This window comes from Triplophysa rosa, linkage group LG12, assembly GCF_024868665.1.
Source record: "Triplophysa rosa linkage group LG12, Trosa_1v2, whole genome shotgun sequence".
In the NCBI taxonomy this organism is placed as follows: Eukaryota; Metazoa; Chordata; class Actinopteri; order Cypriniformes; family Nemacheilidae; genus Triplophysa; species Triplophysa rosa.
The window spans coordinates 25,045,076-25,068,381 of NC_079901.1; the positions used below are offsets into that span (position 1 = coordinate 25,045,076).

Here is a 23,306-nt window from a genome sequence, read left to right on the forward strand (position 1 = left end):
AGAGAGAGAGAGAGAGAGAGAGAGAGAGAGAGAGAGAGAGAGAGAGAGAGGGAGAGAGAGAGAGAGAGAGAGAGAGAGAGAGAGAGAGAGAGAGAGAGAGAGAGAGAGGGGGGGGGGGAAATAAGCAGACAGAGATGACATCCGTTCATTCTGTGTGGAGGTAAGTCCCTTTTAGGAAACGTGAGGCTGGTATCCAAGACAAGTAAAAGATAAGACAGCGAGAAAAGAGAGAAAGACAAAGCAAGACCGGTAGAGAGACAGGCAACAGACACATCAGAGCAAATTAACCTCTCATGACCGCTCACTTCATCTCAAAACATCACACCGGAAACAACCTTGACGCCAGTTTTCAAACACTGACAAGATGCTTGACCAAACCTATGTAGTCTTTGCACATCACATAAGCTATAAACTAAATGTTTAAACCAAAAAAAAGACAATACTGTCATCATTTACTCCAAAACCTGCGTAAATTTCTTTGTTCTGCTAAACACAAAGGAAGATATTTGGAAGAATGTCAGTAACCAAACAGATCTCATCTCCCATTGACTCCCATAGTATTTATTTTCCATACTATGGCAGTAAATGGTGGATGAGATCTGACATTCTTCCAAATTTCTTCCTGTGTGTTCATCAGAATAAAGAAATTAATACAGGTTTGGAAATTTTGGGGTGAACTGTCCCTTTAACATGCAACAACGACTGCAGACGGCAACTAAATGACACACGTCATCCTTAAACTGTTCTCGGGTTAACTTCTGACTGTAATTTCATTAACCTCTCAGTCCAGAAACTATAGGATGCTCGAGAAAGATCAGCTTCATTTCAGAGACGTCCCTCTGTGGAATAACAGACTTAATTAAAAGTGGAATGTGGAAGCTTAAGCTGGAAATGACTAGAAATTTGAATCCTCTCTTGCTTTCAGAAAACTTGCCGTCCTTCAAGACAGATCCTGTTCAACAATAGCCTACCTGATGTGAGAACATACAGGCTGAAGATCCTACAGAAACCATCAGCATGAAAACAACAAATGTGCTCTTGCTTCCATTAAAGACTTTCAATCACAGCATAAAACATTTCAGTTATATCTGATCTCTCATCATGACATAATTTAATTTAGTTCCTGTAGAGTCGGCTCTTCACTCGTGATGACGGTGTCTGTCTGCTGCAGAGAAATTAAATTAGCGAATACTGATTCATGCTAATAAGCAACGTGAAGTTAATCAAGAATTATTTTATGGGCAAGATCGTTTTTTATTGCTATTGATAATTATATTAGTGTGTATGTAACAAGGACTAATGTAAAGCGCTAGCGAGTGTTCTTTAATCTTTATTTTCAGAGCTGTCAAGCTGAGACAACATGAGACAGAGAGCATCCCTGTGTCCAAAAAGGCATACTTCCAAATTATTCCTTATAAATAGGCAAAGTCACATGACAATAACAAGATGACAGATAGCATGTTTCCAATGTGTGCACATGTATACACTATAGTGTATATGATTATTAGGGCTGTCAAATGATTAATCGTGAATAATGGCATCCAGAATAAAAGTTTGTGTTTACGTAATATATGTCGGTGTACTGTGCATGTTAATTTTGTATTTATGAATACATACACATGAATGCATATATTTGAGAAAAATAAAATCTAACAATTAAATAACGTTTATTTAGAATTTCAATTATCGGTAAATATAAATTAATACATTTAAATATTTCCTAAATATATAGACAAGTATGTGTATGTTATGTTTATAAATACAAAATGAATATGCACAGTACACAGATACTGTATATATTATGTAAACACAAACTTTTGTTCTGGATGCGATTAATCGTTTGACAGCCTTAATTATTATATATATTATGCATTGTTTTAGTGTTCAATAAGTTCACCGAATTCTTCAATAATGTTACAAATTAGAAAAGATGCGATTTCAGACACAAGTCATGTGCAATGTTAAGGCCGGTGTTGGGCAAGTAACTCTGAAAATGTAATGAATTACTAGTTACTTATTACATATTTAATAGCGTTATTAGATTACTGTACAAATGACTCTCTCCAAAAAATATTTAATTACTTATTACTAATGACTTTCTATATCCTACATCAACCGTGATTAGTTAAGTGATTCAAGGATAGATATGAAACTAGGGCTGAAACGATTCCTCGAGTAACTCGAGTTATTCGAATACAAAAAATCATCGAGGCAATTTTTGCTGCCTCGAAGCCTCGTTTAATCCATTTAACTACAGTACACACGGAGCACTGCGTTTCCCCACGGACCGTTATTACTGACGCACAGCCCGCTAAACTCTATTCATGTTACAGTCTCATGCATTCACCGTGAGACACACGCATTTTAGTATGTTCACACGTATTTCTCATGCTGATAAATAACTGATAGCTTATAGGGCTGTGACGGTTGCCGTAACAACCGCACCACCGCGGTGGTAAAGTGCCATGACGGTGGTGAACTGCCACCGGCGGTAGGGCACGTCACTCTGACAAATATAGGTGTAATAAATATGAGAGTTGCGATAACGATTGCTAGTTGTAGCCTTTCAGTTGTGGGTGGTTTTATTTAAAAGATTTTAAATTAACAGAAATTATTGGCATACGTTTCCGTTGGTGCGTTCGAGCGCAGGCCTGCACGGCAAAACCCAGGTTATTCTGCGGGTTTTGCAATGGATCTTGTTGTGAAATGAACAGATACGTAAAATCAAAACTGGCTATGACCCGCTTGCTTAGTGTCGGAGCGCGCGCAGGTTTTGCCGCGGTTGCGGAGAGACATCTCTTCATTTGCGCTCCTGTGCACATCTTCTGAACGCGCATTTAGTGCAGCTGTACACATTTTAATCTGGACAATGTCAACAAGTAAGTTTCACATCAACGAGTCGGAAAAAGTAAAGTTTTTATGGCAATCTGAATAGGAAAGCCAATGTAGGTTTAAACAGTTTGTTTCAAATGGAATTGTTAAGGACTGTAAGGGTTAATACGCCACTGACTGAAGTTACTGCAACAAGAGCTTTTTTATTTAGTATTTAGCTTTCTTATATCATTTAAGTTTTCATTATTTACTGATGTTTATTTAAATGTTTTATATGCTGTAGTGTGCCGTTTCACTGATGGATTTGCGCGTTAAACATTGACGGATGTTTCATCCTCATTTATTTCAGATATCATATTTCAATTATTTAACAATTTCAAGTATTTAAATAAGGTCTATATTTCTCTTCCACTCGTCATGTGGTTGCTACACGCAAATATAATAATATAAATATTATTTATATAAATAATATATATTTCTCAACCACCGCACCACCGCGGTCGATTTGTCTATTACCACCGCGGTGGTAAAAAACTGCCACCGTCACAGCCCTAATAGCTTATTGAAATGGTGAACTGATATTTTACTTAGTTTTAGTCTATTTTACGAGTGAAACTTGTTTTCCGGCTGCATTGAGTCCATCAAACTAGATGCGGACTAGTGGACACCGAATCCTGTTATTTACACATTTCATCTGTCTGTTCTGCGTGTCTGAGTGAATGAACTGCACAGTTTAACGTGCTACACGCGTGATGCTCATGAATTTGTCTGCGTCTGCGCTGAATGAGGACATGAACTTCACCTCCAGAGTTGCGCTGAGAGTTTATTTCACAAACATGTTATTGTTTGAGTGAAGAAACAGACATACTAAAAAATAAGCGTCTTCTGACAACCTGCCAAAATAAAAGTCATAGGCTATTGTTTGAAATTATTATTTCCATTTTTATTCATGTTTCTTATTTATATATTTGTATTATATTGCATTTTGAATTTAATATGGCAATGGAATGTACTAAATGGGTTTAGTTTTCACAGATATTAATGTATGCTATTTCAGCAATAAAAACTAATTGTTCTAAAAAGGAAACAAATTAGTTGTTTTACTCATTTTAAGAGACCTGTCTTATTTTCTCTTGTATATTTAGTATTGCTTTTTAATAAAGAAAAAGTACTTATTATCCGAATACCCGATTAATCGATGGAAAAATCAGTAGAATACTCGAATAGTAAAAGAATCGATAGCTGCAGCCCTACATGAAACGACTCTTAATTCTTTCAAATAAATCATATAAAACTACATAAAGTATTACAAATGTGAGAAAGACACATTAATTCATGCATTTTATAGTTACACTTTGAATTTTAATGTCAATTCCAGTATCGCATAAATCGCATTACACGGTATTTAGTTCAATTACATCAGAAGTAACTGTAATTAAATTACAGAAAAAATAGAGTAATCCCTTACTTTACTTTTTAAGGGAAAATAAATTAAATTACAGTAACTAATTACTTCGTAACTAGTTACACCCAACACTGGTTAAGGGTAACCTTATACAAACAAATGCAATCCGGTCATATACTTCACAGTCAGTTCAAACTAAAACTGAAACAAATCCAATATTCACTTCTTCACTGTGAGCGCTTTCCTACAGGTCAATTCAAAACGTCTCAAGATGACTTCGATTCACTAGTCCTTGACATTTCAATGAGTGTGTTTGCTGGATCTTATGAAGCGTGTGATCCAGAGCGGATCTCACTCATTATAATCTCTGCCCATCATCAGATCTGCCCCATGTGTTCTGTCCAAGAGCCGAAGCGATACGGTTATTCTGTGCGTACGGATGAATGAAGACGTTGAGGATTTTAATTGCAGGTTCAGTGGATTTAAGTGCAGCTAAACAGAGGTTGATTTTCATGCGTATGGTAAAACACTAATTACATTCCCATTACACAACACAGCAAACATAAGCCACGGCCACGCTGATGCAATTAAAACATGAAAGTTCCCGTTACGAGAGGAGGTCAGGGCCGCATCTGTCTCTGCTCAACAACACGCACTGCAACGCACTTCAAGTGCTTTAAGAGCATGACAAGATAATGACGCACAGCACACACCAGCATTTGGGACGTGAGCACAAGTGTGTTTTGTGAGGAATGAGTGATGATGTCATTGACAAACGATGTACTGAATTATCTCTGTTCCGAAAACTAGTCAGCTGCCTATCAAGACAACCTGTTAAGGCAGCACAGGAAAGCTCTCGACACAAAGACTCTTCCATAAGACATCATAAAAGTTCATTCTGAACAAATATATACAGTTGGGGACAAAAATATTAGCCCCCTTGGTAAATATGAGCAAAGAATGCTGTGAAAATAAATCTGCATTGTTTCTCCTTTTGATCTTTTATTAAAAAAAATTCACAAAAATCCAATGTTTCATTGAAATAAAACAATTGAAAGTGGGGGAAAATCACATTATAAAATAAATGTTTTTCTGTAATACACTCAGGCCACAATTATTAGCCCCCCAGAATGTTTTACGAGTCAAACATCTCTCAAGTATATTCCCATTGATGCACACCAAGGTGACTAGAAACATGATGTTGTCCAGTCATGACTTCTTTTTGCACAGGAGAATAAATATTAAGTAACACAAAGCCCAAACCCCCTTAATCATTCATCACAATGGGTAAAACCAAAGAATATAGTTCTGATGGGCAACAAAAGATTTCTGAGCTACACAAAATAGAAAGAAGCTTTAAAGAAATAGTTAAAACAATAAAAATTCTAATTTCCAACATCAGGGAAACGAGCAAGAAGTTTTAATGGACTGGAGATGTTGCAAACCTGCCTGAAAGAGAATGTGTGTCTATATTGTCTCACTGCACAGTGAGGAGAAGAATTTGAGTGGCCAACGACTCTTCAAACATCACAGATGGAGAAGTGCAGACATGAGTTGAATTTTGGGGTCAGAAAGCATTTCATAAAATAAAGGAAAACTGCACCTCCATCACCACAAGTTGTTTGGGACACTGTTCAAGAAACAAATCTTGTGCTCTCATGCAAAAATAAACTGCACCATATTAATGTGCCATACTGGAACTTTAACCAGGACTGGGGTCTATGGCCATATGGAATGAAACAGAGTTTTTTGGCAACAAGAACACAAGATAAGTTTGGTGCACACAGGGATAAAAAAAGTGCCCCATGTCCACATTTAAATATACTGCCGGAACTTCATTGTTCTGGACCTAATTTTATACCAGAGGTTCTGTACATCTTGTTCAGATACATGGCATCATGGATTATATTAAATACCAACAGATAAAAAAATCAAAACCTGACTTGCTCTGCTAGAAATCTTATAATGGGTCGTGGTTAGATCTTCCATCAGCACATTGAAGGTTCAAAACAAACATCCAAATCAACAAAAAAACGACTCGCTGAACACAAAATCAAGGTCCTGCCACAGCCATCCCAGTTCCCTGATCTGAACACTATAGAACATGAGTGGATGAACTGAAGAAGAGGCAGCACCAACATTTGAAGGATCTGGAGAACTTCTGTATGGAGGAATGGACTCAGATGACTCTCAATGTAATCTCAAACCTCATCGGACATATGAGAGAAGACTCAGATCTGATTTTCTTGCAAATGAAGGTAGCAAAACGAATTAAATAAAGGGGGGATAATAATTGTGGCCTGAGTGTATTACAGAAAAACATTTATTTCATAATGATTCCCCCCTACTTTAAATTGTTTTACTTCAATGAAACATTGGATTTTTGTGACTTTTTTAAATAAAATATCAAAAAGAGAAACAATGCAGATTTATTTTCACAGCATTCTTTGCTCATATTTACCAAGGGGGCTAATATTTTTGTCCCCAACTGTAAGTAAAAAATTATACATATTTCACAGAATGCTGGAAGTATTGCTAAAACAAGTTTGATACTAATTCAAAACTCACCATTTCACCCAATGTTTGATTGTTATTCTTTTTAAAGCGATAGTTCATCCAAAAATGAAAAATCTGTCATCAATTACTCAACCTCAGGTTGTTTCAAACCTGTAAAAATGTATTTGTTCCAATGAACACAGAGAAAGAAGTAAGAATGTTAGCAATTTTCAGTTCTGGGACATCATCCACTACCATGGTAGGAAAAAAATATGTTGTATTTTCTGTTTCTGTTGAACACATAATGAGATCTTTTTAAGAATTTAGGAAAACAAAGAGTTCTCGGGCACCTTTGACTACCATTTAATGGTAGTGAATGATGTCCCAGAACTGAAAATTACTAACATTCTTCCAAATATCTTTCTCTGTGTTCATCAGAATAATTTATACAGGTATGAAATGACATGAGGGCGAGCAAATGATGACAGAATTTTCATTTTTGGGTCAACTGTCCCTTTAAATAGTATTTTTCCTAATGGAAATGTGTAGTTGTTGTAATCTTATTTATTGTATTCTTTAGTTTGTAGTGATGTTAACTGTTGCATGCTGATTTAGTTTTCTTATTTTTGCAATCTATACTGATCTGGAGGCTTTAAACAGGCCTTTTGGACATTTTGCTTCTTTCAGCACTGTATATAAATTGTATTCTTTTTGTCATTTTATTTATTCATTTTGCATAGAATTTTATTCAAAGTGACTCTGAGAAATCATTTTGTCAAACGAGACACTAAAAAAGCCTCTACAAACTTATGTTTACATGTAGAAATTAAGTTCATAAAATTTAATAAAATGAAGTTCATGCTTATCAGAGAATTGCATTTTTAGTTTAGCCACATACTAACATACGATTTGGGTTATGATGCGGTCTACAGCTGACAAATTACTACAGGCCAAATGTGGGACAGAAAGTGAGACAAGACTGTGCAAATATAAAAACATGAATATCACACACACACACACGCTTTCAAAGGTATATTAGTGAGGAACTTCCACTGATCCAACCCTACAAAAACAATAATGATAAGACAAGACCCTACTCAACAAGTCATTTCAGCAAAAACAACGGATGTCCTAGCTAACCCGGGAATGTAAACAAGAAGACAAAGTTTAGAAAGTGCGCAAGAGAATCCCCAGACCTCCATGTGAAGACTGCGCTGATGTTCTTTATCTTGTGTAATGATGCTGTGGCGTGTGACGTTGCGCTGGTAATTATGGAGGTATATGAGGGAGAAGATAAGGCCTGTAATCAGTGCTGGAAATTCACTCTATTGTGTTCAGAGAAAGAGACACAGATATTATTATCCCAGTCACAGTAACAATGTGTCGGGTCCTGAAGCACACCAGCACGCCTGGATGACATGTGTGCACACTGGTTAAAGCAACAGAATACAATACGATCTCAGAGAAACACCAATATATAAAGTCCAGATACTGTCCTTGTGTCAACATAAACAAACAATGCATCTCATCTCATCACACACACACACACACTCTCACAGAAACCAGAATGAATCAATTATATCCGTTCTTTCCAACACTGCCTTATATCCTTCAGATACAATCTCATAATGTCCAGAAGAATAAAAGCATCTCACAGGATCAACAGGTAAATAAGACAAACATCTGTATTGACTCACAGATTCATGAATGAAAACAGTGTGTAAACAGAACCCAATCACAGGCGTCCAAAGAAAGAAAGAAAGAGAGAGAGAGAGAGAGAGAGAGAGCGTCAGTGTGTGTCTGGATTTCTTGTCAAATACAAGCAGATAATCCAGTTCTACTGTCAGATGCAGATCACATGCAAAATGGCTGTAAAAACACAGTTCCATACACACAACAATAGCCACCAAAAACCTTTTTGCCAAAGTGATATTTGGGAGTTAATGACAATTAAAATATAAATGGTTAAAATGAATAAAACAGATATCTTATGCGTTAAACAGTTAGCTATATGAAATTAAACAAGACACTCAATTAAAATAAATTCAAGATTAAGAAAGTGAGAAAATCTATTACTCATGAGATGCACTAAATCCAGTTTCACGCAGTTATTTTACTGCTTGTTTGACATTATTAATATCTTGAATACTTGAAACCGTTTTCATCAGATCACACATACAGTATATGAGAAATACTTGGGGGCCATGTCACCCCACCAGGTGTAGAATGAGAAGTATTTAAAGTGAGTGACGTGAAAGTGACCTATTAGTCAGATATGGTGACCCGTACCCGAAATGTGACCTCTGCATTTAATCCATCCAGAGTAGTGAACACACGCACAGCAAGTGGTGACCACACGTACACCCGGAGCAGTGGGCAGCTATCACTGCAGCGCCCGGGGAGCAAGTAGATATATATCATACAAGTCATATTTCTATATGAAGATGGATGATAAATTACCTGAAATCACTGTATGGGTGAATTATCCAGTATCCAGCGGATTTGACTCGCTCCTGTTCCCGCTCCACCGCCTTCTCGCTGCCAAACATCCGCAGGGAAAACTTGTTGACCCCGGGCTGCAGCATCGCCCCCAACTGCCTGTGCATGAAGCCCGCTTGATAATACCTCTCGTCGTCCGGTAAAATCTGATCGATGCCCTCCAGCTTTATAAAGCCCGCCGGCTGATCCGGGCTGCCCTCCTGTTGCCGACCGACACCGGCGCCGCCGCCCGCGGCTCCAGGAGGGCTCTCCTCGCCCGGGGTCACCTCACCGTCAGTGATCAGACGCCTCTCCTCCGCTGCATCCGAGTCGTGGACGTGCCGACCGGTGATGGACGAAAGGCTGCCTCGGAATCTCCGGCAGTCCCCGTTGGAGCTGGTTTTGGCGGATCTCCCGATGTCCGTCTCCATGATCGCGGACTCTGCGCTTTTGGTGTCCCCGGTGCCTCCCGGCGAGGTGGGCGAAGGCAGCGGCTTCATTCGGATACTCTTCCTCCGGGTGTCCTTGTCCGCTTCTTCAGCATCACCCATGATCGCAGCTTTTTGGTGTGGCAAACTGTAGAGCCTTTTACGCATGGACGAATGCAACTTGTCCATTATGACATTGAAACGGCGGCGTGATCAATTCAATGACACGTGAATCCAGTGTGGTGATGCTACTGATGTGATTACTCCCACAGATCCCTCCGTTTCCGTGTCCGGAGGATCAAAGCCCACCTGTGTGTCGCTGAAGCTTCAATCCGACCGTCAGGTTACCCAAACATGCTCTCTCGCGCGGATCCTCTCTCGCTCCGGTCTCATCATTACACCCCAGTTCCAAGGCACCGTGTTGCTCTGTAATCCTGTATATAGGAGAAATACTGACTGAAGGCTCCTCAGCATCACATGTGAGAGGTCACGGACCCTCAAGATCCTTACCGGCTGTCAATCACATCAGCAGCCGCCGACATCACCGCCGTCCAGAGCCGCTCTGATCCCGTCTCCGAAAATATTCCCGATGAGACTGATCTATCAGGTTGCCATAGAAGCGACAGCGGCGGGGGAAGCCCCGCCCCCTGCCCCTCAGGTTCACAACACCTAACCCTTCACGCAACTCACCTCAAAATATCGCTGAACATCAACGTTGATTTATCAATACAAACGATAAAGACGATAAGAGAGTTGCGATAATCCTTGAAAAATATCTTCGTAAAATCTTCGTGTATTTGTCAACAACAGAAAAATATTACAATTTTAAATGGCTAAAACGTCATTCTTACTGATTAAAATTACTTGATTTCCTGAGACGTCATTTCCTGATTTCGCCACAGTGGTCCAATATTGAAAATAAATGGGACACAAAACCGTCTGTTACTTGTGTAGGCGTCATAAATATTGATGGATTATTGTTTAAATGTTGTGATTAATTTTAAACGTAAGGTTAAAAAAATATGTATAGTATAGCGTTAAATCGTGATGACGCATGCGCAGTCTTTGCGCGCGACTACAAGCCTCTTCTCGCTTAAGCTCCTATTGTACTTCTCCCTTTTGCTTTAACGGCTTTAAAATAATTACAAAAATGGAAAGTGAGAGTTTAGACAATGAAATTTCGACAACAGCGACAACCCCAACGCGAGTTTGGAAGCTGAAACGCTACGGTCGTTTTCTTCCACACGGTAAAGTAAAGGCCTCAGGTCGCGGCTGCGCGTGGAAGGTGAGAGGGCGGAAACTTCAAACTGTTACACGACACAACTATAATTATGTCTGGAATATTCTGTTAATTAAAATTATTGTATTTATTGGTTATTTCATGAAATAATTTAATAATGTGGCTTAAAGTTAATTATTTCTGTTAGAAGTTCTGTTAGAATGTTTACGTCTGAACAAATTGTGTCATCACAAAGTTCAATATCATGGTGTCATTATTTGATAAATGTTTGTATATAATAAATCTCAGAAAAGTAAGATGGTTGGCACTTTTTAGCCTTATTCATAGGCTATGGAGAGAATTTATTGCTGATATGTTTACAAACATTCACTTTGAATGATCAGTATTTACTATTTAAAAAAACCTAGAAACCTTTTAATATCACCTACTGACAGATATAAAACATGAGATAAAGTGATGAATTATGACTTCAAGAAATACTTTAAAGATGGGGTTACACACTCCAGTCTCATATTAATCTTGAGTACCTACCGTATATAGTAGTATTGCATACGTCATATCTTCGAAGAGTATTTAGTTTGAAAAAATTAATAAAAGAGAAATACAGCTGTACGATTATTTCCGGAAAAACAGGAGCTGCTGGAGGCGGGCAGGGGGGTCGGAGCTACAGCACCAGCACACAACACATCATCACATTATCCCTTCGTGTTGTTTATTATGCACTTACGCGCTGATTGCCAACATTATGACTTAGTTTGACTTGCCGCCTGCGGTTCATGTCTGGCATCTTTTAGTACTGGGACCGCGCCATCTATCAGTTTCAAACATCTCCAAATCCAGCGTTATATCCAGTGTTTATATAACATCCATTACTGAAATGCCATGAACAAACAAACTTCTGACTTCTCTCACTATCACAAGAGTAACGAGCTGCAGCTGCAGGCCCACAGCGCAGCCGATCTTGATAAAAAAACTTTGCGAAACAAGTTGGAGTGCTGGGGGAGTGTATCAAGCACAGAAATACTACGTCATACGTCCAACTCGTTTTTTAACAAGTCGACCATGTTAAGCATGAGAAGCTGCACGTTCAACATGTTCAATGCATGACATAGCATGTTACCCCATCTTTAAAAAGTAGTAAAGTAGTAAAAGTAAAGTTTTTTTTCCAACAATTAAAATCTTAAATAAATAAAACCTCAAAAAGTTGCTTATGATTCTTACAACAGCTAAATAATATTGCGCTATTGTATACAGGGACACAAATGGCATTTGTTTTGTAGAATTATGTTAATACTTTGATCACTTCTGAACATTACTGTATTTATTTAAATGGGTCATATGACACGGCTAAAACAAATATTATGGTTTATTTTAGATGTAATGTAATGTGTATACACGATTTAAGGTTGAAAAACGTTGTATTTTCCACATACCGTGCATGTTTGTATCTCCTCTTTGCTCCGCCTTTCTGAAACGCACTGTGAGGGAAATGTAACGCCTCTTACCATATTTGGAACATCAGGTTCCTCTTCAATTGTACTGACAGGTACGCCCACCTTACTTGCATGTACATTTGGGCGGTCTTAGTCAAATCAGACCACCAACTGACGTAGATTTGTGGGGGTGTGGCTACACGAGGCGTTTCAGGCAGGTCTGGTGAGCATTCATTTTACATAGAATGCATCTTTTGTTCTCACACTTTCATTTATGCAATTTTACGTGTCTCGTACATAGGGATGGGTACCGAGAACCGGTACTTTTTTGGACCGGTACATAATTGGGTCGATACCAGAGTATCGATAAGCTTCATGACAAACGATACTGTTATCGATACTTGCGTTGTTTTATCTCTGTGTATTCGGGTGTTAAATGGCGAATTAGAGGAAGTTTGCTCGACGTATGTGTGATATCTAGGGCCATATGATTTCCGCGATGTATTTGTAATCTGCTTGTTTTGCGCGTTTATGAGTGAAAGAGTGGCATGGTTGCGCTTGTGGAGCTTTCAGCGTCCGCGTTTCACAACGAGGAAGCTTCTGTCAAACACCCCTTTGCGGCAACCTGTCAAAATAAAAGTTGTTTATTTGAGAACAAGTTATAACATTGTTTTTAATAATTCGGCCACGGAGTATATTTACTTACTTTAGTAAATTGAAGTAAATGTGCTAGTAAAATTATAAAAAATAGTACATATAATTTAAAAAAATTACTTGCTTAGAAAATAGTACTTAAATTTATGTAGACCTAAAACCAGAAAGGAAAAAAGAAATACAGTCTACCCGCCAAATAACCACAGTGATGTAAAGTAAATATGTTGAATTACATTATGATGTGCTCCTATGCACATGCTATGTGCCGTAAGTGGTATGCTAAGGAACACACGCATGTTTTGTTATGTGGCATTTTCTGTTTGCTCAGAAGCATTTGTAAACTGCAGTTCTAAAGCTCAGCTGTAATAAAGAAACTTAAAATGTCTTTTTTTTCTTAAAAAACATCTTTTCACGTCATGTGTTTTTGCATCAAATTATAGAGCGTAGTATCGATAACAGTATTGATAAGTACCTGTGTCGATAAGCAGTATCGATATTGATAAAATCTTAACGATACCCATCCCTACTTATACATGCATGGACGACTTATAACACACCAAAGCCATATGACCACTTTAAGACAAGACAAGATTTGAGTGAATTACTCGACTGCACTGTTAAACTACTGCTAATAACAATATGTGTGAAACGTAATAAACTGGTGAATCTAAACATACACAAATTGTGTTTCTTTCAGATTTTTGACTCCAGTGACAGCGCTGAGAAGCTGGAGTTGAATATTTTGGACTCTGCTCATCTGCTGGTGTCTCAAGGCCAGGAGCTTTTGGTAAGATTATACAAACACATACTGGCCATGTTTACTGACCTTTTTTAAAATGTTGTCTGTTTACACTTTAAAAGCCCCAACACTCTTTTACCCATCAGGCCATAAGTGCAGGGTCGCGATACGGCGGCCCGCGCTGAGCCCATCATCACGGGGGCTTGACCGTATTTCTTTTTACTGCCAGAAAGAACAGCGTAATCCCCTTCCTCACCCGCTGGGACTGTCGCTGTCCCTCTGGGATTGCCAAAACAAGAGTATTGCAGTGTCTCTAAAAGCACCCAACACTAAACCCTGAGCCTGGACTCGTGGACAGAGTAGTCACCGGCTCTTCACGGTGTCAGAGATCATGTCTGAGAATGAGACACATTTTAAACTTTTATGTAGAACCAGGAAATGCAGCCTGCTGTCCGTCACACAGCTTTATGTGATTGTGGGATCAGACAGCAGCGTTCAGTCATGGATACATGTTTATAATCTGATCAGCCCTTTCAAGATTGTCTTATGTTTGTCAAGTGTTCCTTAAGATAGTTTTTCAGTGTGTGAGTCGAGGGGATGCTGATATGATATTTCACATGCAAAGACAATATTTTTAATCCCGTCCTTTTTGAACATTTTTGCAGAGAGGAAAAATCTCTTTAAAATGTTTCAAAAGCTTTCAGGTTTTTTTTTTAGGTTAAGCCATGAACTCAAATGTTCATGTAACAGATCCAATGAGATGCTATTCTCACAGAATCATTTCTTTCATTCTCTTATATTTCTTTTATAATGACTCGATGTATACGATTTACGCTCAACTACAGAAATAATGACGAATGAACAAATAGCGTTTATGTCAAAGTTGAATGAAATCCACATTTTTGGACTTACTAGAAATACTAGTTAAAGTATTTGTTGATATTGACTTTGACATAGAATTATTCAAAAAGCATGTTTTTTTATTGTGCATTCCAATAAATATCAATCAAACTGCAGTTGGTTTGAAAATACAGAAAATACAGCTAACTAACGCAATAAAAACATGATGACGTAAGAAAAAACATGATCTTTTTTTAAACGGGGTTATCGCACTCTTCATTTGTTCCTTTATCTTTCAGAACAGGACCGAGGTTGATGTGTTAGTGGCGCCCTCTACTGATTATGTTCCGTAATAACAACCACAAATTAAACCTATTTAGTATATGAAACGTCTTTTTCGCAGAGGTGTAAAGAGTACCTGAAAACCATACTTAAGTAAAAGTACAGATACCTTGCAGTGAAAATTACTCCATTACAAGTTACAAGTCACCAATTTCAAAACGACTTGAGTAAAAGTCTTCGAGTATCTGATTTGAACAGTACTTGAGTATTTTACTCATACTGAATGTAGGCTCAAAGCAGCACTAGTCCTCAACACTTAAGAGACATGTCAGTGAAAAACTAGAAACAGTCGATTCGTGAGGAGAGCAATCGCATTTATTTTCTTAAATCATAATAAGACTGAACACCTCAAAATTGCAACAAATCATGGCCGACATCATAACCTACTGTACGTCTATTACAAACACCCAAGTCTCATTTAAGCTCAAGTGCTCATAAGTAAACCAAACTCCTTCAAAAAGGTCTCTTCAATATAACGGATAAATAAAGTAATGTTAAGTAAAATCAAAAAGTCAAAGCCTTTTTGCACTGGACATGCTGGTTTGGGCCTCATGGCCAGCTGCAGTCATGTCCTCATTTCACATACACTGTTAGCCCTTACCTGCCATTTCTACAGTAATATACTGTATTGGCAACACTGTTGCCTGCTAGTTACTGTAGGTGTTTTACAGTAAACTACTGCAATGGCTGTTTGAAGATACATTATAAAGAATCTATTAACGCACTTAAGTCACACAGTCTTAGATGAACAAGTGTAAATAACAGATGAACACAATAAATCTGTCAAGATTTCACCAGAGGAGAATTAAACACAAACATCAATAACATCTTCACATATTACAGACACCACTTTCACTTTATTTCTGTCATCTGTGTAAGATCTTATTGAGATTTAACTCTAGTTCATAGTGGTTCAATTATGTTTTAAGTCACCATTATGGCGATCAGTGTTTGCTTTGGTTGGACTCTTTGACTTTCTTGTAGCTTTAAAATGTACACTTATACAATAACACTGAAAGGGACTTTACAGGAACCGCAACTTTATGTTTGCTTAGTAACTGAAGATACATCTGAAAGAATTCAATCATTAAATAATAATAATATAGCATTTAAGATTTATTAAGATATGTTTGGTAAAGTGATTACATGTTATAATGGAAAGATCTCTGTCAGAAAATCTTTCTTTGCAATTGAGACACAGTTAGACACTTGACATACAAACCTCATCAATGGTGACAAACAATCATGAATGAGTTTTGTACTATGTACCCAGCATGCATTGCAGCATGAAGCTGTTCAGTTGATTGTCACCATTGTTGAGATTCATATGTGGATTGTTCATTTCTCTGTGTCCGACTCATTCTATAGGTTAATATTTTGTCTATATAGTGTGAGAGCACTTTTGAAAATTGAAATACTATACATTCTTTTTACTGGTTTACATCACTTCATGGCAATAGTCCCACCACATGGTCAAATTTTGAGCAAACATGTTTAGAGCACATTTAGGAAGAGTTAGTTTTAAAAATAAGAGCTTTTGTAGATGTGTGACCTACAGTAACTAGCTGGCAACAGTGTTGCCAATATATTACTGTAGAAATAGCGGGTAAGGGCTAACCGTGTATAAACCGCCAGCGATTGACATCTACCTGATACTGCACTCATATTCACATAAAGAAGCCATGTTGACAAGTTTTTGTAAGTTAGGGCAAAATCCACAAGATTGTAGTACCTTCATTGCCCTGTAAATAACGATATTAATTATAAGATAGGTGTCATGCAAAATGTAATGTGTAACTGCATTAGTCATTACAAATGTAGTGGAGTAAAGAGTACATATACTTGTTCAAAAATGTAGTTAAGTAGAGAGTAAAAGTTGCTAATATCTTTAATACTCAGTACAACTACAAAGTAGCCAAAAAGATACTTAAGTAAAGTAACTAAGTACATTTACTCCAATACTTTACACCACTGCTTTTACGTATTATGTTAAAAATTCATATTATGGTTTTGTATTTTGAGTACATGCACAACCAAACAGACTGTTAGAGACATAACATGACATGATGATACTACAGTTATGTCTTGTGTGTGCATCCTGATATAATCACAATAAACAAGTCCCTGACGAATGATGATTTTGTGTAATCCTGTTGTCTTGCGTGTTTGCAGGAGGGCTTTTCTTTACTTAATTCACAAAGCTTCCTGAAAGTCCAGCACAAATCAGACAGCCTCCTGTTCAACATTACAGTAAAGGTGAGAAGCTGTCGTTAAACCCCTGTGTTTTACTTTGGATAATGAAACTGTTTCTGCGGCTTTAACTGCTGCCATCAGATGCTGCATAAACTCAACAGGAAGTGATGTGTGTGTGTGTCTTGAAGGCAGACTCCGCCTCTTTTCCTTGAGTAATAAACAAGTTAAATATGCAAATTAAAAAGAGAATGACCTTCAACTCACAGCTCAAAGACAAACTCAGTGGCTTATTAATTAAGCTAAGTATCTCATCTCCAACATGAACAGAAATGTATCAAATTCATCAAGAACGCTGATGAGTTCCTTATAAAATAACTATTTCTTTAATAAAGGTGTTGTGGCGGTAAACCACAGGATGACGTACAGTATATTTAGTAATGTACCACGCCATGGTTGCAAGCATCATTGTGACATATGAAAGTCACACCTTCCCTTTACGTTCTCAGCTGACATGGGCAGTGTGTTTGTTTCAGGGTCCGATGTCAGTGAATATAATTGTAGGTCAGATCACAGAGACGTGTTTGTGTTGTGTGTTAGGGAGAGAGCCGTTTGATCAGACTGCAGTTTGATGGCAGCAGTCGTGCAGAAGCTGCAGATTTCTGTGCTGAAGCAGTCGAGAGGCTGAAGGATCATGTACGTGTTCAAGAACACATGACCACACGTTCATCTGCTGCTAAATCCACCCCTGAACAACCTGGACCCTCCCCACAAGAGCCGCAGGTGGGAATACTGTGATGAGATGCATACTGTTTACAAATATAATTGTGTTCTATACCCACCTGTCCAGAATCACTCTCTAGTGTTTTTTTTTTTTGTGGAATATACAAACTTACTGAAAAATGCTTGTAGCATTATAGCTCGCTTCCCCGGCATCGCTGTAAGTCTGTAGCTATACCAGATATACGCACATCATGTTATACATTGCATTAAACAACATTCACAATGCGTTTAACTTATGTTATGTGAAGCAGAATATTCAGAAACGAATCATGCAGGACTTTATTTGATATTTTCCCCTTATTTTCCTTGGCTACATCTGCAAAAATGTCCTTCTAAAGAAGTCATCACATTTAAAGGGGTCATATGGCACGAACACCTGTTTTTCTGTGTCTTTGGTGTGTTATAACGTCGCTGTCGGGCGGAATCCTCGTATCTCCAAAACCATTATTTTTCAGGAAGCTAAAAAAACTGCATATTTTTTTGAGTTATTAAACATTGTATCGTTAAAGTTGGTATTATACCTTATATTGCTATCATATACTGTTGTGTCATTGATAAGAATGGTACGGACACAGACGTCGCTGCTGCCAGCAGTGTTCATCAAAGTCTGCGGTCGCGTTGAGCCTTTTGACAAGAGAGGAGGCTTTAAGATCTAATGAAAGCTAATGATTGTGGTTACATACATCTTCCTAAACTCTATTTTAAACGTTAGAGCTATGAGTGATGCAATTCCAAAATAAAACGTTAAACAGGCTGTCTAATATAGGCGGAAATTAATCTGAACGCAAATAAAGTCGGCGGTCGCGTTGAGCCTCTTGACAAGAGAAAAGGATTCAGTCGTTAACCAAAGCTAACGACTATGGTTACATACATCTTCTTAAACACTATTTTAAAGGTTTAAGAACTATAAGTGATGTAATACTAAAAACGATGAGCTGACTATAGGCTGTCTAATAGGCGGAAATTAGCCGAATCTGCTCGCAAATTTACCTTCGTGGCTCACGGGCTTCCTTCTGCACCGAAGCATTACAGCTATCGATTTTTAACAAAACAGACCTACTCAAATGTATCTAACCTAACTATTTTCACTTGTTATTGTCTAAAAAACTTTCAATCAGGAGACGTAATGCCGAGAAGCTCCTGCGGAGTGAAGAAGAGGTGGAGTTACGAGACTTCTCAGACAGCTGAAGTGTCCAATGGAGTTAAGAGATTTGCTCTCAAGCTATTTTCAACACTTTAGATTGGTTAATAATTTGTAAAAATAACAGACCCACATGGGGACTGACCAATAGCATCGATTTGTGAAAAAATATGAAATTGACCAAATTTGGACATAGGAGGTTTCCGCCCGACAGCGACGAAAGTTGCCCATGCATGTATGAGACACGTAAAATTGCACAAATGAAAGTGTGAGAACAAAAGATGCATTCCATGTAAAAGTTCTACATCAGTTGGTGGTCTGATTTGACTGAGACTGCCCAAATGTAAGCGCAAGTAAGGTGGGCGTACCTGTCAGTACAATTGAAGAGGAACCTGATGTTCCAAATATGGTCAGAGGCGTCACATTTCCCTCACACGCTTGCAGTTTTCCACCAATCACTACGCACTGGTGAACTGGCCAATCACAGCACACCTCGCTTTTCAGAGCCATGAGCTTTCAGAGAGGCGGAGCAAAGAGGAGATACAAACATGCACGGTGTGTGGAAAATACAGCGTTTTTGAACCTTAAATCGTGTTTACACATTGCATTACATCTAAAACAAAACATAATATTTTTTTCAGCCGTGTCATGTGACCCCTTTAAATAAATACACTAATGTTCAGAAGTTTAGGGTTAATTGACTGAAATATTTCTCTTCACCTTTACACCTTTTGACCAGAAGGCATATGCTTGAATGTCTGTAGACAAAAATAGAATTGTTCTAACACATTAGTTTCTTTCAATATAATTCATTATTTAATAAAAATGCCTTTGAAAGAAATGACTTTGATTTTAGGGTAAGACCTCAAGAAGCTGTGTAAAAACATGACAAGAGAACGTTCTTGCAAATTCTACACAAAGACTAACATTTAGTTTGACCAAAAATACATTTGTGATATTTGATTGCTTTGATGAGTTATCTATTATTATAAAATGTGAAAAAATATGAATAAGTGAGCAAGTAAATTTTTGTAGCATATCGCACACAATAAACCTAGACACATTCAACAATATATACAGGTATGGTGGATTTTATTTTATAATTTTCTTTTGTTTTTTTGAAAGTTTTGTCCTCTAGATGGTACTGTTGTTACATAATGATATTAAAAAGGAGCCGAAACAGGATATGGATAATCCCATCCCGAACCGGAGTGTTTTTATTTGTGATTCTGAAATGTAAATACGCACGCTTGAGGCTCTAAATCTTGTGAACGCATGATGCACAAAGCAAAGGGTTTTTGTTAAATACTATCGGTGACAGCAGACCCGGCAGCAGGAATGAAAGATGGCAGGAGGTGAAGACGTTCAATTAGTAATGAGAGTATTGATCGGCCGGTAGGGCCCTTGGTGTGTGTCCTGACACTGTAATGAATGGCTCCATTTCTGTTCCAGACCCCTCAAGATGATGAGCCACAGGCGGCCCCTGACCTTTCTATGGAATCACTGTCAATCAAACAGCTTTCTCAGGTACGACTGGATTTTGATTGTTTTCAAGGTCACAGAAAACACGTCGAGATTGACATCATCTGTCATTGCGTTCATGTGCTCCTGTGTGGAATCACTGAATTGCATGCTGTGACCAGTGGCATTTTCATTTGACCTCTGAGATTTGACCTTTCTCATGCTCATTGGGTGCTTCTCAATTCTTCTTTGTGCATCCTCGTTTCCTTTCCCCGCGTCTTAGTTCCACCCCTTCAGGAGGCGAGAGAAGGGAGCAAGGAAAAGAAGCGAGGACAGAGGAATTGAAAGAAGTGAAATGGCATATCCTCGCTCCCTTTAGCGTCACTTCAGAGCGTCGTCAATTAATGATGACTGTACACATTGAACATACACATGCCTCCTCTCTCCTCGCCTCCTCCCAGTGCAATTAGAGAATTGAGACGTCCTTAAAGATGGCTGAGCTCGATCGGTTTCCGGGTCATAGGACGGAGGAGCAAGGAAACGAGGTGGCATATTTTTGTAATTTTATTTATTATGCTTTAGAAAACAATTACAATAAGGCATTTGAAACTTAAATGAGAGGTTCTAAGGAAAACCAGAGCACATACACAAAACTAGAACAAGACAAACAACATAACAGAGTGAAGTACATATAAAGTACAAAACATTTTTTAACGAGGAGGCATATTGAGAAGCACCCATTCTCTTCAGTATTTCCTGGGTGAGAGTAAGATGTCTCTGCCGGTGGCGTATCATCAGTCCACACTGCCTCCTGGAGACATGGAGCAGCTACTGCGTCTCTGTCTGCTAGACTCCAGCTTTCCGTCGTTTGTTGAGGAGGTGGAGAAAAAGCTCCGAGAGATCGTTCAAGAATGAGGTAAAATCATTTCTGTTTAAGATCCATTGCTAAGCTGCTCCACATACTACAGAGAAAAATAAATACAATGTATATCCCGAAAAATAGTGTCATTAATTAAATATTGCAGTATACTATAGTATTTACTATAGTAAAGTGTAGTACTATGCACTTTACTACTACAGTATCTAGGAATTTTACTAGAGTTGTGGAGCGCAATTCTGAAGGGAACTACTTAGTGCTGAATGTTGAAAATAGCAACTGATATTACTTCTGGTTCATCCGTCACGCTGAAGGCCGAGTGCATTGCATCATGGGACACAGAACGCTGTGCCGTGTGCTGTACATTTGATCAAATGTAGGTCATCTGCATCGTACTGAATACTACTCAATAACATTTTTAAGGCGGGGCTTAGCCAAAGGTCATTTGAATATAGTTGAGAAAACACCTCACCGTTCGTTCAGAGTAACACAGACACATCTGTTATATTTCAGGGTCTTTATTTTGAAAAAGGAAACGGTTGGTTTCACATATTCTGTAATGGCTTTAGCTCCACCCACTTCCTCCCGTATGTTGGTCCGTTGTCGTGGTGACACACACTGACACGTTTTATTGTTCAAAAGTTGTCATGCAACTACAGCAGTGCATTTCCAATGCGAAGCACCCATTTGTCCCTGTCCCTTTAAAGCTTCCGAACTCTGAAATGAAACCCACCCCACCTTACAATTGTCAGTAGGTCTATACGAATACATATTGCATAGGATTATAGCCATGCTGTACAAGAATCATCATCTCTCTAAAAAGAAACATGAAACATTAAAGTTCGTTTAAAAAAAAGATATATTCTTTTCCTTTTTACAGATGCTATCATAATATTGGAACACTTACAGCACCACATGTACAAGACGTCTAAATAACTCTAGAAAACAAATGCCACACGTGTCCATTTCAGTTAATACAACATCAGCTCTTTTTGATTAAATACTGTTCTGCCACTCACGGCGAGGTTCTCGCCTTCTAGTTTAAGACAAAACATCTCCTTTACCTATTGTTTTATGGGATGATCAACTGTACAAAGATCTCAACGACTCGTAACATTTTTGTCCATTTCAGTTTCTTTAAAAACACACACACGCACACACTCCTCGACCACACGCACACACACACACACCGGTTATTTTGGATGCAACGCCACAAAGTAATAAGTAACAATAGAAAAACAACATTTGAATTATTCGATTATGTTATTGCATGCATTCGAGACGACATGTAGATATGAAAAGGACTTAGTGCAGCAGGAGGGCATGAGAACAGAGAGGACCGCGACGGCGGTAACAGCACGTGGAATAAATGGCTGTTACCTTCAGAATGATGCTATCAGCGTCCACACACAACATCAGTCTGACAGAGGCAAACTCAACACAGTCTGTATTGTTTATTTCTGCCTGTGTGTAATGATGCTGTTGTTGTTGTTGTCGTGTGTTTCGTCACGTGTGGCAGGATGCGTGTCGCTGGAAAACGCCTGGAGCGGCTCCTCTGCTTGGATATGTCCGTATGGTCGGGATATGCGGTTGGTGATCTGGAGACCAGAAACGGGAAGGACTCGGTGAACTTGTTTTTCTGCGGGGAAACGTGCATGTTGTGTTTTATTTGTTGTTTGTTAAAACATCTTGATAAGGATTAACTGAGAATGTATGGTCCTTTTTGTACCTTCAGCATCTTGCACATTGTTGGTCCATCAGCTCAGTTTGTGTTCCGGTGTCGCACGTTTTTGTCCTTGTGGTTGTTCGTTGAGTTTGTTTTGCTAAAAGATTTCCAAACCACAATTAACAAAAACACTGAAGCATCACAACAAGTCATAGATATGTTTATGGAATAAACTCTTTAAATGAACTTTGAATGAAAACCGTGATTCTTACATCGGTGCAACTGGCTCATCATCTTCATC

The 23,306-nt window shown here is 38.4% G+C and overlaps 3 protein-coding genes across 3 annotated transcripts in view; 1 reads left to right on the forward strand and 2 right to left on the reverse strand.

Moving 5' to 3' along the window:
* The window catches only part of hcn4 (hyperpolarization activated cyclic nucleotide-gated potassium channel 4), a 59,819-nt gene extending 49,576 nt beyond the window's left edge, over positions 1-10,243 (reverse strand). The window contains exon 1 of the mRNA XM_057348140.1: positions 9,194-10,243. Within this exon, the coding sequence (XP_057204123.1) occupies positions 9,194-9,828 (635 nt within the window). The 5' untranslated portion in view covers positions 9,829-10,243. The remainder of the gene's footprint in view (positions 1-9,193) is intronic.
* Positions 10,244-10,789: 546 nt separating this feature from the next.
* Positions 10,790-22,978, forward strand: rec114 (REC114 meiotic recombination protein). The gene is made up of 7 exons (XM_057347660.1): positions 10,790-10,924; positions 13,664-13,753; positions 17,060-17,143; positions 17,678-17,860; positions 20,454-20,528; positions 21,213-21,378; positions 22,859-22,978. Exons 1-6 carry the CDS (start codon positions 10,790-10,792, stop codon positions 21,375-21,377), a joined length of 732 nt encoding a protein of 243 aa, XP_057203643.1. The 3' UTR covers position 21,378; positions 22,859-22,978.
* A 90-nt stretch (positions 22,979-23,068) lies between these two features.
* The window catches only part of nptnb (neuroplastin b), a 30,704-nt gene continuing 30,466 nt past the window's right edge, over positions 23,069-23,306 (reverse strand). The window contains exons 7-8 of the mRNA XM_057348345.1: positions 23,278-23,299; positions 23,069-23,162 (exon numbers count right to left, since the gene is read on the reverse strand). Of these exons, the coding sequence (XP_057204328.1) occupies positions 23,102-23,162; positions 23,278-23,299 (83 nt within the window). The 3' untranslated portion in view covers positions 23,069-23,101. The remainder of the gene's footprint in view (positions 23,163-23,277; positions 23,300-23,306) is intronic.